Below are 16,396 nucleotides of genomic sequence, written 5' to 3' on the forward strand. Positions count from 1 at the left end.
CACTACCCTTTCTATCAGTATTGTGCTGGTGGTTGGTGATTGGCCCAGTGCTGATACATAGAGCGAGGGGGTGGGGGGTGATTGTTCAGCCCGGTGTAATTGCAGACATGAGTGACTGTGAGCTGACATTGGGCTTCTTGACTTCTCTCCCAGTAGCTGAATGGAACGATTGGGGAGCAAAGGGAAGATAAATATGGACTGCTGGGAAAGAGGACGTTAAGCCCCCCCCATTCACACCGGTGCGACTTCTGTGATTAGACAGATCAAAATCACATGACAAGTTGACAAGCCACGCCCCATTTCTGGCTATGGAGCTATTCATATCGGTGCGACTCCGTCTTTCACTGATTTTATGAAAAAGGTTCCCGCATTATTTTTGGCAATTTCATGTGCGACTTCCATTGACATCTGTGCATGAAGTCACACAGATGTCAGCAAGCCGTACATGAAAACGCACTGACCGGTGGCTTTGAAATCGTACTGAAGTAGATTCGCATGCGGTTCTGTGTCATTTCAGCCCATGCATTTTGCATGAAAATCCCAGAAATACTCAGACCAGCCCGTCTGCCACCAACAACCATGCCACATTCAAAGTCACCGAGATCCCCTTTCTTCCCCATTATGATGCTTCGTAGCACCATCACCTTAAAGAAGAAGTACCCCTTGTGGAGTGTGTTATACCCATATTTAAGGTGTAACATGCTCCATGTCTGCCCCCCCCCCCCCTCCGCACCCATCTGACCTCACACAAATATGCGGCCCCTCTGGACTGGGCTTTTTTCCATTGGGGGGGGGGGGGGGGCACATATTTGGGAATCTTCCAGCACAGCCACCGGGGGTCTCAATGAATCGGAACTCCCGATTCCCGGATTTCTGTGATGGTCTCTGATTGGCTATCACAGTGATCAGTGACTGTAAAGCCCGCCCCCGTGTTTTATCTCTCTGTGAATGGAGGAGATACATTGTATCTCTCTCTTTTCTTGCAGAGAGTTAAAAAAAAATAAAAATAAAATAAAATAAATACCTAGAAGGTTTGAACTAGGTCAGTGCCAGGATTAGTGTTTGGGGTCAGTATTTTTTTAAGGACAGGATTTTTATTTTTATTTTTTAATCAGTGTCAGTATGTTTTAGGTAGGATTAAAAAATTATTTCTGGGCTGTACTACAAACTAATATAAACATCTGTGCGATCATCAGGAGCAGGAGAATTTATGTTAGGTTGGTCTTTGGTGGAAGGTTATGGTAGTAGCAAGAAATAAACAGCTAAATTAAAAAAAATATATTTTTTTTTATTATTTTGGGCCAGTTTTCATGTGATTAAAAAAAATCAATTGGTCCTGAAAAAAAAAAGGCGGTATAATCCACCCGGATGCACAAAGTACTTGTGATTTATTTATTTATTTATTTCAGGTACTTATATAGCGCCGTCAATTTACGCAGCGCTTTACATATACATTATACATTCACATCAGTCCCTTCACCCTCAAGGAGCTTACAATCTAAGGTCCCTAACTCACATTCATATACTAGGGCCAATTTAGACAGGATCCAATTAACCTCCCAGCATGTCTTTGTAGTGTGGGAGGAAACCGGAGTACCCGGAGGAAACCCACGCAGACACAGGGAGAACATGCAAACTCCATGCAGGTAGTGTCGTGGTTGGGATTTGAACCAGCGACCCTTCTTACTGCTAGGCGAGAGTGCTACCCACTACACCACTGATGATATGTACGGTTTTACTAACACATCTCAAAATTGCAAAATTGTGCTTAGGCATTAATCTTTGTTTTACCCTTGGTGGGGGGGGTTAACATGGCCACTGATCTCTGAACATGGGAGCGGATGTTGGTAATTGGCTGCAGGGTGGACCGAGGTCTGGTGAACACGGGAGCAAAATGCATTACCACTAACAGCCCTACTATGTCTTGTCGGCTCTTGTTAGAATTCCTGTGTTTTGGGGGGGGAGGAGGGGGGTCTGGCGTTTTATCTCTTATAACATTTGTGATGTCACACAGGTGGAACGTGAGCGGAGGAGTCTTCGGAGGGAGTTAAACAAGATAAGCGGTCATCCATCTCCCCGCTCTAAAGACAAGTCCCTGGAGGTCAGTCATTGGTTGCTGTTATGTCACATGACTGCTAATTACAGAGAGGCTCTTATAGCAGACAACACAGTCTGTGTGTGAAAGGAAGTGTCCGCTTTTTATGGATCTCTCTTGTTTTCTGATAGGGAAAGTATATTAGCCCCAATTATACAAAAGAAAGCCTATTTGTTTGGACAAAATCCAGTAAATGCTGAATTAAAACAAGGGTTGCACCGATACTAGTATCAGTATTGGTGCCGATACCAAACGTTTGTATGTGTGCTTGTGATCTGATGCCTAATCCAATACCTGGGCAGTCGGGGATGATCGGTGCGGCGGTGGGAGGCGTTACAAGCACCGATCTACCTGTATAGATTTCAATATACCAGCTGACAGCCGCTTCTCCCCCCCCCCCCCCCGGCTTTCAGCTGCTTTATTGAAATCTATACAGGTAGATCGGTGCTTGTAACTCCTCCCACCGCCTCACCGATCATCTCTGATTGTCCCCTGTGTCCTCCTCTCTGTGCTCCTCAAGTCCAGCTCTGTGTCCTCCGTGCTCCCCCGGTCCCCCTTCATGTCCTCCGTGCTCCCCCGGTCCCCCTTCATGTCCTCCGTGCTCCCCCGGTCCCCCTTCATGTCCTCCGTGCTCCCCCGGTCCCCCTTCATGTCCTCCGTGCTCCTCCGGTCCCCCTTCATGTCCTCCGTACTCCTCCGGTCCCCCTTCATGTCCTCCGTGCTCCCCCGGTCCCCCTTCACGTCCTCCGTGCTCCTCCGGTCCCCCTTCACGTCCTCCGTGCTCCTCCGGTCCCCCTTCACGTCCTCCGTGCTCCTCCGGTCCCCCTTCACGTCCTCCGTGCTCCTCCGGTCCCCCTTCATGTCCTCCGTGCTCCTCCGGTCCCCCTTCACGTCCTCCGTGCTCCTCCGGTCCCCCTTCACGTCCTCCGTGCTCCTCCGGTCCCCCTTCACGTCCTCCGTGCTCCTCCGGTCCCCCTTCACGTCCTCCGTGCTCCTCCGGTCCCCCTAATGTCCTCCGTGCTCCTCTGGTCCCCCTTCGTGTCCTCTGTGCTCCTCCGGTCCCCCTCCGTGTCCTCTGTGCTCCTCCGGTCCCCCTTCATGTCCTCCGTACTCCTCCGGTCCCCCTTCATGTCCTCCGTGCTCCCCCGGTCCCCCTTCACGTCCTCCGTGCTCCTCCGGTCCCCCTTCACGTCCTCCGTGCTCCTCCGGTCCCCCTTCACGTCCTCCGTGCTCCTCCGGTCCCCCTTCACGTCCTCCGTGCTCCTCCGGTCCCCCTTCACGTCCTCCGTGCTCCTCCGGTCCCCCTTCACGTCCTCCGTGCTCCTCCGGTCCCCCTTCACGTCCTCCGTGCTCCTCCGGTCCCCCTAATGTCCTCCGTGCTCCTCCGGTCCCCCTAATGTCCTCCGTGCTCCTCCGGTCCCCCTTCATGTCCTCCGTGCTCCTCCGGTCCCCCTTCACGTCCTCCGTGCTCCTCCGGTCCCCCTTCACGTCCTCCGTGCTCCTCCGGTCCCCCTTCACGTCCTCCGTGCTCCTCCGGTCCCCCTTCACGTCCTCCGTGCTCCTCCGGTCCCCCTTCACGTCCTCCGTGCTCCTCCGGTCCCCCTTCACGTCCTCCGTGCTCCTCCGGTCCCCCTTCACGTCCTCCGTGCTCCTCTGGTCCCCCTTCGTGTCCTCTGTGCTCCTCCGGTCCCCCTCCGTGTCCTCTGTGCTCCTCCGGTCCCCCTTCATGTCCTCCGTACTCCTCCGGTCCCCCTTCACGTCCTCCGTGCTCCTCCGGTCCCCCTTCACGTCCTCCGTGCTCCTCCGGTCCCCCTTCACGTCCTCCGTGCTCCTCCGGTCCCCCTTCACGTCCTCCGTGCTCCTCCGGTCCCCCTTCACGTCCTCCGTGCTCCTCCGGTCCCCCTTCACGTCCTCCGTGCTCCTCCGGTCCCCCTTCACGTCCTCCGTGCTCCTCCGGTCCCCCTTCACGTCCTCCGTGCTCCTCCGGTCCCCCTTCACGTCCTCCGTGCTCCTCCGGTCCCCCTTCACGTCCTCCGTGCTCCTCCGGTCCCCCTAATGTCCTCCGTGCTCCTCCGGTCCCCCTAATGTCCTCCGTGCTCCTCCGGTCCCCCTTCATGTCCTCCGTGCTCCTCTGGTCCCCCTTCGTGTCCTCCGTGCTCCTCTGGTCCCCCTTCGTGTCCTCTGTGCTCCTCCGGTCCCCCTCCGTGTCCTCTGTGCTCCTCCGGTCCCCCTTCATGTCCTCTGTGCTCCTCCGGTCCCCCTTCATGTCCTCCGTGCTCCTCCGGTCCCCCTTCATGTCCTCCTTGCTCCTCCGGTCCCCCTTCGTGTCCTCTGTGCTCCTCCGGTCCCCCTTCGTGTCCTCTGTGCTCCTCCGGTCCCCCTTCATGTCCTCCTCACTCCTCCGGTCCCCCTTCATGTCCTCTGTGCTCCCTGGTCCTCCTCACTCCTCCGGTCCCCCTCCGTGTCCTCTGTGCTCCTCCGGTCCCCCTCCGTGTCCTCTGTGCTCTTCCAGTCCCCCTCCGTGTCCTCTGTGCTCTTCCAGTCCCCCTCCGTGTCCTCTGTGCTCTTCCAGTCCCCCTCCGTGTCCTCTGTGCTCTTCCGGTCCCCCTCTGTGCTCTTCCGGTCCCCCTCTGTGCTCTTCCGGTCCCCCTCTATGCTCTTCCGGTCCCCCCCCTGTCCCAGATCTGTCAGGATGGAGAGCAGAGGAAGGTAAATCTGTCATTCACCGGCTCCTTACTTTTCTGAATGAACCAAGTCAGTGATCGCTGACTGTCCATTCATAGCTGAGCAGAGGAAACACAGCCATCAGTAATAGAGCGGACCCATCAAAGTATATACAAGGCTTTTTTTTTTCCTCAGAGAATAGGTGCAGGAACTCCCCCCTTTTGGGTCACCCCTTGTTTCTGCTCCCTGTGCACTTCTGAGCACCGTCCCTTGGTCCCACCCCCTACCCAGCTTCCAGCACCGCCCCTTTTAGAGAATACAAGACCCTCACACAAAAACATATCCCCACCAGTGACAATAGATCCCCCAGCAGCCAGCATCAATAGACCCTCCAGGAAATCCCACACCCCATGCTATTACATACATTCAGTGATGGAGGTGCTGGAACTTTGTTCCTGCAGAAAAAAAGCCCTGAGTGTGTGAAATTGCTTGTGCAACGGCGACAAGTGATGTAAATATTACCATCCATCGGTGACAAGTGATGTAAATATTACCATCCATCGGTGACAAGTGATGTAAATATTACCATCCATCGGTGACAAGTGATGTAAATATTACCATCCATCGGTGACAAGTGATGTAAATATTACCATCCATCGGTGACAAGTGATGTAAATATTACCATCCATCGGTGACAAGTGATGTAAATATTACCATCCATCGGTGACAAGTGATGTAAATATTACCATCCATCGGTGACAAGTGATGTAAATATTACCATCCATCGGTGACAAGTGATGTAAATATTACCATCCATCGGTGACAAGTGATGTAATTATTACTATCCATCGGTGACACTCTAAAAGCCTTTACAGGTCACCACTTTAGATTTACAGAGGAGGTCTGGTGTTGGAATAACTGCCCATGATCCGACATTGGCCTTTGTGCAGAAAGACGGGGGCGCTTTAATTTTTTTTTTTTTTTTACACTGTTGCTTTATTTTCTTGGATCACTTTTATTGCTGTCACAAGAAATGTAAACATCCTTATAACCGCACCAGGCATGTGACAGGTCCTCTTTATGGAGAGATCTGGGGGTCTACAAAAGCCCAAATCATTTCTCTGCACTCAAAAGCATTTAAAACACAAAGATCTGCGTTTTCTGAATGCTTTCCATTTTCAGTAAATTTGCGCCGATAGTTTCCGAGTAAACCAGAAGTTCTGTCATGTCGTTGTTTCCCGGGTTACTGTTACGAACGGCCAATCAAAGCCGATCCCAGCTTTGTTTGGCTGTCCAGCCAGCCGGTGGACGCGCTGGCTGGTCGCTCAGTTGGGACGGGAGAGCCGCGGAAAGCAGCGTGGGGGACATCCCATCCCGCTGCTTGTGATGGCAGTCGGGCCGCTGGTGAGCCGCTCCAGTTGTATTATAAGAGAGCCGACCGCCGGCTCTAACAAACGGTACCGGGGAGATGCCTGCAGGGGGATGTGATCCCGGTATAATCACCGAAAGCTAGCAACGTACGGGTACGTCAGCGGTCAGAAGTGGTTAATGTCAGCAGAGGCTGCCTATAGTCTCTGCTTCGACCCCCTAACCTGTACCTTTGACCCTGATGTAAGGGGGACCCGATCTAAGGTGGACTCTGATGGGGATTTCGATGTTAAGGGGGCTCTGATTGGGACCCTGATGTAAGGGGTGACTTTGATGGGGACTCCAATGTAAAGTAGATTTTGATATACAGGAAACTTTGATGGGGACCCTGATCTAAGGAAGACTCTGATGGGGATTTTAATGTAAAGGGGACTCTGATGGGGACCTTGACATAAGTGGAGACTCCAAAGGGGAGACCCTGATTTAAGGGGAGGACTTTGATGTAAAAGCGATTCTGATATACAGGGTACACTGATGGGGGACCCTGATGTAAGAGGGGACTCTGATGGGGACCCTGATGTAAGAGGTGACTCTGATTGGGACCCTGATGTAAGGAAGACTCTGATGGGGATTTCAATTTAAAGGGGACTCTGATGTAAGGGGTGACTATGATGGGGACCTTGACATAAGGGAAGACTCCAATGGGGGGGACCCTGATTTAAGGGGAGGACTTTGATGGGGACTCCAATATATAGTAGATTCTGATATACAGGAAACGTTGATGGGGACCCTGATCTAAGGAAGACTCTGATGGGGATTTCATTGTAAAGGGGACTCTGATGGGGACCTTGACATAAGGGGAGACTCCAATGGGGGGACTCTGATTTCAGGGGAGGACTTTGAGGGGGACTCTATTGTAAAAGGGATTCTGATATACAGGGTACGCTGATGGGGGACCCTGATGTAGGAGGTGACTCTGATGGGAGACCCTGATGTAGGAGGTGACTCTGTTGGGGGACCCTGATGTAGTGTTATGGAAATGATTAAGAGCTCCAATCGAGCCCAAGGTTATCTGCTGCTGTCTCTAATTGAAAAGTGTTGATATGCATGCATATAAAAGTAAACACTCTGAGACACGCTCAGCACCGTTACTTTTTACACTTCTAATTTATTCAAGGCGGTGTTAATGTTTTATACACACAAATACGTCATTGCTATGTTAGTCTAATAGGTACATCTCATTGGTTAAGATAGAAAAAGAAAATGGAGAATCTTCATAACGAGGTTTGGCTGTCTTTGGTTTTATCTTCAGTTCCGCGTTCTTCTGATGTGTGGGATGCAGGGGGTACCCGCCATTTTGAGAAAAATATAGGAACAGAGCTAATCTGTATACTTATATAATGAGTAAGGAGAAAAATATGAATGCACATAAGAAAATAGACATTTTCAGATTACTATTATTATTATCTACATCACATTCCTTCACAATCCCCCCTAAAATGACTATTTTCTCTTTTCTGTCCCTAATACTAAAGGTCCTACTTTTAGCCTGGCCCTTCTCCTCAGCAACTCTTTTAGGCTGTATATAGAATTGGGCAGCAACTGTTCACTTCCCTCCTCGATACAGCTGGAGAGGTGCAGTCAGGCGCTATCTATCCCTATAACCCTATAGGATTGTGAGATTATGGACAGGCAGTGACTGTAGAGGAGTGAAGGGTTTGTCATCTTCCATCATAAGGGGGTCCTCTTCTTCTTGGTGGAGAAATGTAGGTGTGCTATTGTCTACAGCCTTGCTCATTAACTTTTTACGAAAGGTAGAATACAGCATACAATCAGGGCTAAAAGAACCAGGATTATTAATACCGTTACCCGTATCTGGGCGAGCACCTTCTGCCACCCACTCATCCAGCTAAAATATTGGTCCCATGGGTCTGTGATACCTGAGTTCTTCTTCAACTCCAGTGACAGATCTTCTAATTTCTTTATAGCTAGAGTAACCTTACCATTTGGGCCAGTATTATCAGGAATGTATGTACAACAGGCTCCCGTTTTTTCCTATGATTCTACAAAACACCTCCTTTCCCAGCTAGCACCATGTCTAAGGCCATCCGGTCCTGGAATGTCATGTAGGAAGTGGGGGCTAACTGGTCAGCAATTCCCTGGAGGGCATCTTTAGTGTAATTTACAAATCTCTGTTGGTTATAATATGTGTAGTGTCAGGTCACCTAGAGGCTGGGTGACAGATGCACACCGTTGGGATCAGGAGTGCACCGCAAGGTAGTGGACCCTACGGTTGACTGCTGCGGATTGAACCCTGGGAGGTTCGGGAAGCAGGTCTACTGGATCACTGACACAGATCCCACTGGGAGCTAGAGCATAGATTCCCCAGGGCGCGGAGTCTAAGAGCCAGCAGGTGTTCACCAGAGCCTCTAGTGGTGAGGATGGACTGCGCTGCAGTCTGGCTCCAGGTCGCGGCCCCCAGGGTCTCACAGCTCACACTCACCGTAGACTACAGGAGAAGAGGAAGGAGGCAGCAGGCTGGAATATCAGGGTCACAGGCAAACAGGGATGGTCGGGAACAGGTCAAAGTCGGTAACAGGAATCAGATGTAGGAAACACAGCAAGTACACATAGAGGCTAACACACAATGATTGATCAGCACTGCTGGCTTGCGGTGCACAGGTTAATATAGGGTTCCCTGATAGGGCCTGGGGTGGGGCCATGCTTAGAGGAGAGGTTACAAAAGCAGTCAGGTGAGGGTCAGCTGGTCTCTAGAGATGAACACATGGAGACAGGTATGCTGATCGACAAACTCTATTGCATAACCATGACATGTAGTTAATCCAATCTACATTCTTGCTGACAGTTGTTATGGGGATCAAAGACTCAAAACCAGCTTTTTCCTGATCCCTGGCTTTAAATTCATCAGGGACCCCCCTTGTAACCCCTATGACATGTATGTATACATGAGGATCAAAGCTTCCGGAGAGAGCTGCTCGCTTCCTCCTCTGACTGTGTGCTGGGTCAGTGTATGTATCAGGGGTATCTTTGGTTAGGATATGGGGCTTTCTATTTTCATCTTTTTTTTTTGTCTAATGCACTCTGTGGTCGCCCAGTCTGGCCCTGTGTTCCAACCCACTGGCCCCCACAGAAACCACAACTCTGTCCCCAGTAACTGTCTGTGTGGCATACATATATGTCCTTACCGTCAGGGATATCACTGTACCAATGGCATCACCATGAAGGGTCAAACGGACAAGGTACTATGTCACAGTAATCTAAGGTAAAGGTGGTCACATGTGTACCTGAAGAGTTACACCAAAACATAATTATGTTATCATTTTTGTGATGGCCACCTCCTGGACCCCTCCCCCCTAGATCAAACAGAAAAAGGATATGCAGCACCCGAAAACACTCTCTCCTGCAGTGATAAGCGTGCATTCAGGTGTTCTTCCTGGCCAACTTGACTGAGGTGGCTGTGGTCACCAAAACTTGGAATGGACCATCATAACTTGGCTCAAGGATCTCCAGACAGTAGTTGGTGTGTTCCTGTATCTAATTCAGGATCTGGAATGGAAGAAAACACCTGGACATGCATTCAGGTTAATTCTCGTGATAATGTGGTTACATAATTAGTCAACACATCAGACTGCAACTGTAACTGTTGTGGAAAGTAACAACCAAGTCTGAGAGCTGAACCAAACAAAATTTCATTAGGGTATAGGGCATGTTTCCCCCGGGGGTGTGTCTGACACTGAACAGGGCAATGGGCCAACTCATGTTAGTCTATTGGGCCATCTTTAACATCCTGTTTTTAGTGTCCCATTCATCCTTTCTACCTTCCCGCTACTTTGAGGGTGGTATGGGATGTGTAGTGCCAACTGAACCCCCAGTGCTGCCCAAATCTCTTTAGTAGGGGTTGCTGTTAAGGCTGGTCCCTGATCTCTCTATCACCTCTGGGACCCCAAATCTACATACTATCTCACTCAGTAGTTTCTTAGCTGTGGTCCTGGCAGTCATGACCACTTCCACTAGGGCGTATTCGAATCTGCCACTTCTTGGCACTTGAGAATGATCAATTTGCATCCTCTGGAATGGGGTATAGGGCTTTTGCCAGGTGCTTCTTCTGTGCTTCTTCTGTGCATCCTGGGTTACATTTGGTGCAGATAATGCATTATCTGCAGAAGTTGTCGGTCAGTGGAGTAACTCTTGGTGCAACACTTGTTGATAAGAGAGTTCATAAAAGTCTTTGTCAAGTGGGCAGCTCCATGTGCCCATTGCACCACAGCTGGGTACATACTCCTGGGTAGACAAGGCTTCTTGTTGCACTCGAATAGTCCATTTCTGAGAGTTGCTCCTCTCCGTTTCCAGCTTTCCTTCTTATCCGGACTTGTTGTTTCCTGTAGTTCTTTTAGATAAACTCTGTCTACTGGGAAAGTCTGTAAGGTAAGCACGGGGTGGTCTTCTTCTACCACCCTGCTGTCCACTTCCCGTGGACCACCAGCTGTCTGTTTGGCAGCTGAATTGGCTAGATGATTGCCTTAAGCTTCCTTTGAGTTCAGTTTGTCGTGTGCTTTTACTCATAATAGTCACTTGGGTTGTGAGAAGCAAGGCATCAATCAAGTTTTCACAGGTGTTCCTGCAGCCATCAGGAATCCTCTGTCCTAGATAACACCATTATCATGGGCAATGCTGAAAGCATATCTTGAGTCCATATGAATGTTGGCTCTTTTTCCCTCTGCCCATTTACGTGCTGTAGTAAGTGCTTACAGCTCTGCCTCCTGTGCAGACATCACCGGTGGTAAGGCTTCAGCTTATAGAACAGTGTTTTCAGTGGTGACCGCGTGTCCTGTGTGGTCATGGGGTGACAAGTCAAGACTCTACTCCTCCTCCTCCTCCTTTCCCCCCTCGAGAAGTGGAAGAAGGGTGGTAGGGTTCAGTGTTTGACAACTTAATAGAGTAATGCTGTCCAGTAGGAGGGAACACAGGAGTCTCAAGTGTCTGGTAGTGGACAAGTGTTTCGGCTGGATCTTGGTTGAATATGGCAACAACGTCATGGGGAGCAAGCAGAACGAGGCAGTGTCCGAGGACCAAGTTCAAAGTTTTGTCAAGCAAGGCTTGTGTAGCAAATCCAGCTCGCAGACACAATAGGCCTCCTCTTGCTACCACATCCAGCCGACAGGAATAATATCCTATGGGGCGTAGGCTGATGCCGTGTGATTGGGTGAGTACACCTGCAGCATGTCCCAGACGTTCGGATACAAAGAACTTGAGCGTTTTGTCGTAGGCTGGGAGCCCTAGCGCCGGGGGTGGCGCACTTAAAGCCTTCAAACTTTAGATATTTCTTCAGGAGACATCTGGAAGGGGTCTGATTGCAGAGCATCAGTAGGAAGGCTTCTGTAATCCATGCTCTGCACTAGGAAATTAGTCCAAGGAAAATGACAGGTGTTGAGCACCACTGCAATTTGGGCTTTGAGGCTCTGCAGCCCTGGTTGGCAAGATAGCACAACAGGCTTTCTGAGGTGACTTCAACAGGGGGTAAGTCAGCTGCACAAAGGAGAAGGTCATCAACATGTTGGAAGAGAATCACTTCCGGGTGTTCCTCCTGTCATGTGTCAAGGATGATAGCCATAGCTTTTGCAAACTGGCTTGGAAAGTTCTGTGCCCCTTGTAGCACAAATGTTTAGGTATGTTGCCGTTTCTTTCCGTGGATGAATGCAAAAAGGTACCAGCAGGAGGGGTGAGGGTGGACACTGAAGAAAACGTTTGTAAGGTCCACCTCTGTGAGTTACTTTGCAGTCAAAGGCATCCACAGCAGGTACCTGGTTCTCCTTTAGGATTCTCTTCTTGGGGTTATTGTGGTTTCCGGGGCAATGATGCGCCCTCTTTTAGCTTGACTGAAACTGGTGGCACCTTTAAGTGACCGTTGTCTTCCGGTCCTGTGGACCATAGGCACGCAGGGATTCTGTCAAGTACTTCCTGCAGTATTGAGCTTGAAGTTTTTGCTTCATTAAGTGTCATCAGGAGAGGCAGAGAACACAAAGCAGATGAGTCTTCTAAAGATAGGGGAGTATGTAACTTCATCCCCCCTTCAGGCGTGTCCTGATTGAGGCCTGTAGTCTGGACAACACATTAGCTCCTAGTAGATTCAAGGGACATGTAGAGGACACCACAAATCTGGCAAGCAAATCAGGAAGTGGACTGGAGCGGGGCACCCCATCCATTCCTACGCAGGAAACATCAATAGTGGAAAGGAAAGAATTATTAGGCAGGTTCACCGCCCTCAACACACTTTTGGCTGCACCCCTGTCAATGAGGAAAGTGGTAGGTTTTTCGTCTGGGACATCTTGGGGCTCTGCATTCTTTTCTGAAGTGACCCCGTTTCCCACAGTTGTAACAGGTGATCCTTTCCCAGGTATTGGGCAGTGGTGGTGGACTAGTGTAGGCGGGATCTTCGTCATGGGTTACCATGAGGGGCGTTGGTTTTTTACCTTTTTGATTTTCTATACCTCTGGTCACCAACAATAAATCAGACATTTTCATTGAATGGTATTCAGGGCGGGCCACCATCAGGCCTTTTCTGATATCCTCACTGAGCCCTGAAACAGAAGCAGTTGATAACGTGTGTGTGTGCCTTTATGAGTCTAGCATGATACTTCTTCAGACTCCCCTTTATCTTGGGTAATATCTTGGATTGTGGTCTTCTGATCCGTCAACTTCTCCTTTGCCCAGTCGTGGAGTTGTGCACAGAACTCCACGCCTGAGGTGTAGGAAGTGGCACTTGTCAGGTTGGCATCATTGAAGGCCGTCTGCATAACTGGCCAAAAGACATGTCCTGCTTTGATTCGGCATAGGCTGATCAAGTCTCTCCAGGCAGCTGAGTAAGTTTCTTGTATCTACACTATCCTGTGGTAGAAGGGAATTGGCTGCTTCTCTGGGTCAGGCAGACTTGTCACTAAGGCCGCTGCTTGTGAAGGAGTAAAAGCGACATACATCACTGGTGCCCCTTCTGGTAACCGAGACTGTTGTTGGGGCGGGGGCTGACAAGAGGCACTGTTGCTTACGGTTGCCAGCATGTGTTTGAGATCCTCTCGGAACTGAGAGTCTGGAGCCGGATTGGGGGTTAAATCAGTGGGTGGCTTTGCTGCCTGCTGTTGGGCTTCCCACTCAGATGCTTCTTCATCATTAACATATCCGGCCTGGGAATGTGATGCTCCCGTATTGGGGAAGACAGGTGTGTGGTATGAACCATCTTGGTTTAAAACAGGGAGGGCTGGGTACAGGCTGTTTAAGCTTACTGGGTGTACCAAGATGGCCGCCGGCAGGAAGTGCACTGGACTGGGTAGAAAGTGAAGGCATGGGTGCACTAAGATGGCCGCCGGGCTGAGTTGTCACAGTGGTTTGTGCTTGGGTGGTGAGAAAGGAGTGGTTGTTAGACGGAGGGCAGTGCTGTCCCTCCCCTCCTTTTGTTTCAAGTTCCAACATAGCGTGGTAATTTCACATACTGTATCATCAACTCTGTGATACACATACATAATACAATCGCCATCTTTCTTAACTTCCTTTATCCAATTTTCTTTATCACGCAGGATTTTTCTCCCTTTTTTTTTAGCAACATAACTTTCGCCACTTCTTTCAACTTTGTTAACTATTTCAACATCTTCTTCTCTCCTTCTTTACAATATCACATTCTTTTCTCTCTCTGCTTCTCGGCTAACGGCTTGAGAGGAGAATACATACAACCAAGGGGTTAATATTTTTTCTCAGTGTTCTTATCAACAAATTCCTTCGGTGGGGGCACATAAAATAGCTTCTACTGTTTGCTATAACCCTGTAATGTACGGTTAATCTCAGAACAAGAACAAACACGTCAGGGGTAGTGAGGAGCAACGGCCCGCGACCCAACAGATCCCCCGGGCAGCCCCCCCTCCGACCTTAACCAGTCCCCAACCCCTCTCGTGTATAGCAAACAGTAAACCACAAATACACTCACGACAGGACATTACACCTGCCACTCTTCGAACTGCAAAATTTCAGCAGGCTAAGATAACCCCAGGGGCAGACAACTCCCCTTAAAACCCAGTTAAAGGCCATCATTACAGTTACCTCCCAGAGGCCGACAGCTCATCTGGGGGTGATACATCTGTAATGCTTTCAGACTGCAACGCCAGCAGCTGAGATAACCCTCAAAGATTCAACTAACCCAGAGTAACCCGTCCCATAACCGACTGCCACAATAACCCATCTCATTCCAGAGGCCGACAGCTCATCTGGAGATGAGAACACACATGTAGCACTTTTAGACTGCGGAGTTTGTAGCCCAAAGAATGGCAGACAGTGAACAAATACAGTCAGCAGAAACCCATTGACAGGTTCGTTAAAACAACCTCAGGCGAGGAAATACCTGCCTCTAAGACAGTCTCAGCATACCGACAGAATCCAGCCGTCAACCGAAAGATAAGAAAGTCGTACAGTGGTAAGAATATAAATCAAACTTACCGGTACTGTTAGGGCTGCGCAAACCCCCTCTTATCAATCAACGCCCGAATGCTTGTCGCGGTATAGCTTCGACTGTAGCCTGAGGTCCCGGGTTTCGGCACCAGCTGTTATGGAAATGATTAAGAGCTCCAATCGAGCCCAAGGTTATCTGCTGCTGTCTCTAATTGAAAAGTGTAGATATGCATGCATATAAAAGTAAACACTCTGAGACACGCTCAGCACCGTTACTTTTTACACTTCTAATTTATTCAAGGCGGTGCTAATGTTTTATACACACAAATACGTCATTGCTATGTTAATCTAATAGGTACATCTCATTGGTTAAGATAGAAAAAGAAAATAGAGAATCTTCATAACGAGGTCTGGCTGTCCTTGGTTTTATCTTCAGTTCCGCGTTCTTCTGATGTGTGGGATGTAGGGGGTACCTGCCATTTTGAGAAAAATATAGGAACAGAGCTAATCTGTATACTTATATAATGAGTAAGGAAAAAAATATGTATGCACATAAGAAAATAGACATTTTCAGATTATTATTATTATCTACATCACATTCCTTCACAGTAGGAGGTGACTCTGTTGGGGGACCCTGATGTAGGAGGTGACTGTTGGGGGACCCTGATGTAGGAGGTGACTCTGATGGGGACCTTGACATAAGGGGAGACTCCAATGGGGGACCCTGATTTAAGGGGAGGACTTTGAAGGGTACTCTGGGACCTTGATGTAAAAGGGAATCTAATGGGGACCCTGATGGGTACATTTTTGTCCCACCGATTATTTGTAAAATATACAATGTGGCCCTCATACTGAAAAGTTCGGAGAGCCCTGATCTAAACCAATCACAGCCCTGCTGTTGGGGCTCGGTGTATGGGCGGGGCCGGCTGAACAGGGGTGTGGTGTTCCTATGAATGAAGTGGATTCGGTTGCAAACATTCCACCTTTATACATGATGCTGTTTTCGTAGAAGTTCTTTATTTGTAACCAACATATATACACGCAGTATATAGCTATAAATAACTGATGAGAGAGTACAGCTGTAGGTTACCCCGTCCATCCCCGTCCATCCCCATCCTACCCGGTCCATCCCCATCCATTTTTACATGTCAGTAGTATGAAAATATGAGACTTGTTTAGGTCACCTGCAGATCTTTAGACCTCGCTCACATGGGGTGTACATACCTGCACAGGTCCCATTGGGAGCATCAGCTGTGTCTGTTCAGTAGCTGCATCCCAACTGACAGCCATAGGACGGCCTGCACTGGGATGCCTGCAACACCTGTATATCTCTGTGCAGGTAAACACGGCCCTTCACAGGTGTACAGGTATACACGCCACCCCCCACCCCCGTGTGAATGAGGCCTTCTATGTGTGAGCACCGAGTGCAATGAATTTATACCGGGGATGTGTAGATAAGATTTTGCAGAGGCACATTGGACTGGTGTGTGGCTTTCCCAGATATATGCAAAGTATTGCACACCATCACCTCTGCAAACAAATGTCTGAGATGTAAAAAAAAGTCTGTAATCATCTATTTCTTTCTGTCACCTCCAGAAGATCAGCGATTCCTCCATATACCAGCAGAGGGTGGCAGAGCTAGAGAGGCAGGTGAGTTACCTGGAGCACCGTGGGGTGGGCGGGGCTATAGGACTGCAAGGTACCAGGACCAGGGGCAATATGCGGCTTGTCTGCAGTTCTTAAAGTGGATCTTCACCGTGTCTGAGCACCACAAACCACCCATCCATCTGTGTCTCCAGCCATCCATCTGTGTCTCCA

The 16,396-nt window shown here is 49.5% G+C and overlaps 1 protein-coding gene across 1 annotated transcript in view; it reads left to right on the forward strand.

Annotated features, from left to right (window-relative positions):
• The window catches only part of LOC141105562 (uncharacterized), a 104,953-nt gene that overhangs the window by 85,755 nt on the left and 2,802 nt on the right, over nucleotides 1–16,396 (forward strand). Inside the window, exons 16-17 of the mRNA XM_073595454.1 lie at nucleotides 2,015–2,101; nucleotides 16,175–16,228. Coding sequence (XP_073451555.1) covers nucleotides 2,015–2,101; nucleotides 16,175–16,228 — 141 coding nt within the window. The remainder of the gene's footprint in view (nucleotides 1–2,014; nucleotides 2,102–16,174; nucleotides 16,229–16,396) is intronic.

The sequence above is a fragment of the Aquarana catesbeiana genome, linkage group LG08 (assembly GCF_042186555.1).
Source record: "Aquarana catesbeiana isolate 2022-GZ linkage group LG08, ASM4218655v1, whole genome shotgun sequence".
Lineage (NCBI taxonomy): Eukaryota > Metazoa > Chordata > Amphibia > Anura > Ranidae > Aquarana > Aquarana catesbeiana.